General features: G+C 50.9%; 1 protein-coding gene across 1 annotated transcript in view; it reads left to right on the top strand.

Annotated features, from left to right (window-relative positions):
- The window catches only part of MMP11 (matrix metallopeptidase 11), a gene marked incomplete at its 5' end in the record, with an annotated part of 35429 nt that overhangs the window by 22663 nt on the left and 9921 nt on the right, over window positions 1–2845 (top strand). The window contains 2 exons of the mRNA XM_019506638.1: window positions 1295–1554; window positions 2306–2519. Of these exons, the coding sequence (XP_019362183.1) occupies window positions 1295–1554; window positions 2306–2519 (474 nt within the window). The remainder of the gene's footprint in view (window positions 1–1294; window positions 1555–2305; window positions 2520–2845) is intronic.

Here is a 2845-nt window from a genome sequence, read left to right as displayed (position 1 = left end):
CTGGGTGCAGCCCTCCAGCCAGTTGGTGACCCATTTGACTGTGTGGGTGTCTACGCCACAGCCCCGCAGTTTCTTAATAAGAACGGGGAGAGAGACAGTGTCAAAAGCCTTCCAGAAGTCCAGGAAGACTATGTCCACTGCTACCCCTGCATCTAATGATCTGGTGATCTGATCGTAAAAGGCCACCAGGTTGGTCTGACAGGACCTGCCACTGGTGAACCCGTGTTGGTTGCCCCTAAGCATGCAGTTCCCTGCTGGCCCCTCGTGGATGTGTGCCAGAATAATTTTCTCAAACAGCTTGCCTAGGATCGAGGTAAGACTAACTGGCCTGTAGTTTCCCGGGTCCTCCTTCCTCCCTTTTTTGAAGATGGGAACCACGTTGGCCCACTTCCAGTCCTCCGGTACCTCTCCAGAGCACCACGAGTGTTCGTAAAGCCTTGCCAGGGGACTTGCAATGACCTCAGCCAGTTCCTTTAGAATTTCTTGTTACAGTCTACTGCAAAGCAATGTGTAAGCTCCCCCTGCTGTCTGTGCAGTAGCCATCCTGAGCACAAGCTATTCTCAGAGTTATTTCTTCATAGCAGCTGAGGCTGCAGTTCTGCTTCCCTGCAGCTGTCACAGCAGATGTGATCTAAATGTGACCTGTCAGGTTGCATTTAACCATCAAGGAAAGAGGCCTCCCTTGCAAAGTTCAATCTACCTGGAGACAATGTTAGCATCCTTCTACCTGCTTCCTACCAGACAAATTCCCACGTGTGTCAAAAGCAGAGCCATCCATCCACTGGCAGGTGTGAGATTCTCCTGGGAGCTGGGACCATTCATCCCTGTAGCTGGTCATGTGCAACCCACTGAAGGCAGAACTGAAAAAAGCTGATATACACGTGTGTGTTCACCCAAACATAAGAAAATGAGTTGCACATGCACTGACTCCCTCACGCAGCTACAACATTCAGGAAGGAAATCCCAGCCCACCCCTTTCACCAACAGCCTTTGTAGGTTTGCTAGAACTGCCTTTTTAAAGAGCGGTCTCAGGGTCTACTAAATTCAATCCTCTCTGGAGATGCTTGCCATCTATAAACCATGAAGCACATCAGTAGACTCCTGTGGACAACTATTACCCTATCGAGAAATCTAAGAAAGAAACAGAAACCCTCCTGAGAAGCAGGTTCCCCCTCTGCCTGCCTGTTCCCGGGCCCACCAGAGTAGATAAGCAGAGAGGCCTCTGCCCATCTTGGGTGCCTCACCCCCTTCCTGGACACTGAAGAACACCTTCCTCCTCCTCCTCCCTTTGCAGGGACTGACCTTCTGCAAGTGGCTGCTCATGAATTCGGCCATGTCCTGGGCCTCCAGCACACAGCTGTCTCCAAGTCACTGATGTCCCCCTTCTACATCTTCCGCTACCCACTGAGCCTGAGTGAGGATGACAAGCAAGGCATTCAGTACCTCTATGGGAAACCAGAGCTTGAGCCAGAACCAGCCCCAACCCCAACCCCAACCCCAACAACAGAGCCACCCCAGCCAGACATTGAAACAAATGAGATCACCAATGAGGAGGTGAGTGAATAGCAATGCATGTACCAAAACCCCAGAGAATACAGAATCAGCATCAGTTTCTTTCTCTGCATCCTGCTGAATCCTCCCCTAGTAAGGCACTGGGGCAGCCACAACAATCGTAGAGGAGCTGGGGAGCAGGGGACCCATTAAGGATTCTCACTTCATTGGGGCCTGGTTATATGAGGCTTCCTCTTATACAGGCAGCCTGAGGTTAGATGACAAGTAAAGTATGTCTGAGGGCTGTAGTTGGTCCCCTGCCACCACCCAAGCTTGGAACAAGTTGGTGAAGAGAGCTCAAAGACCTTCCCTGCAGAAGCAATAGAGGTCAGGGCAGGAGGGTTTTAACAGAGCTGAGTAGGGAGCTGAGGAGCGCAGCAGTGATCCAGATTGGGGCACAGTGGCAGATCTGTGTGGTTAAGCTTACATAGCACCTGGCCAGGCAGTGCCTGGCTATAGCTAGGGCTATTGACTGGTTGCTTTAATAAACTAGCTTCCAGGTCCTTCAACAGGCAATTCAGTAAGTCACACCACAAATAGGAAGAGCTCCTGCTGTTAAGAGCTCCTCCTGCCTGCTCGCTCCCAAGATGCTTCATCCAAGCACTTTATCAGTGCAGAACAGGATAGATTTAAAAAATGCTGAGGAAAGTCACTGCATATGATAGAGTATCTCCAAGCTTCCCCTGCTGAGACACCAGGCAGGGTGTGGCGCACCCACTATGCCCAACACCTGACCAACCTGCGGTGTTCTCAGTCTGTGCACCCAGATGCCTGCGACACAGATTTCGACGCCGTTTCTACCATCAGGGGGGAGCTGTTCTTTTTCAAGTCTCGCTACGTGTGGCGGCTCCGGGGGGGAAAGCTGCAAGCCGGCTACCCCGCCCTGGCTTCCCGCCACTGGCAGGGGATCCCAAGCTCTGTCGACGCAGCCTTCGAGGATCCTCTAGGAAATATCTGGTTCTTCCAAGGTAAGCAAGAGCAGAGCAAGTTTGGAGCAGAAGAAAGGATGAGAGTCTGTAGAATGGGGAAATGCAGACTTAACGGGTTTCTGGGGATCCAGACATTCTTGGCAGCTTTGAGGAAAGGTCCTAATAGGATGGTCCCTTTACCTCCCTCTCTTTAGCTGTGGGGAAGGGGTGCTTTTACATGAGATAACGCCAAGATACCATATTTTCCTCCTCTAGAACAGTGGTCTCCAAAGTGGGGTGTGCAAGACAATCCATTGGGGTGTGGGAAGAAAATATTAGAACTTCTATTTATATTTATATAAATATACATATATTGGGGGTGCATG

Source organism: Gavialis gangeticus, unplaced genomic scaffold, assembly GCF_001723915.1.
Source record: "Gavialis gangeticus isolate Ggan-Ray unplaced genomic scaffold, GavGan_comp1, whole genome shotgun sequence".
NCBI lineage: Eukaryota > Metazoa > Chordata > Crocodylia > Gavialidae > Gavialis > Gavialis gangeticus.
The sequence above is the reverse complement of the archived record's forward strand: the minus strand, read 5'-3'. Positions and strand labels throughout refer to the sequence as shown.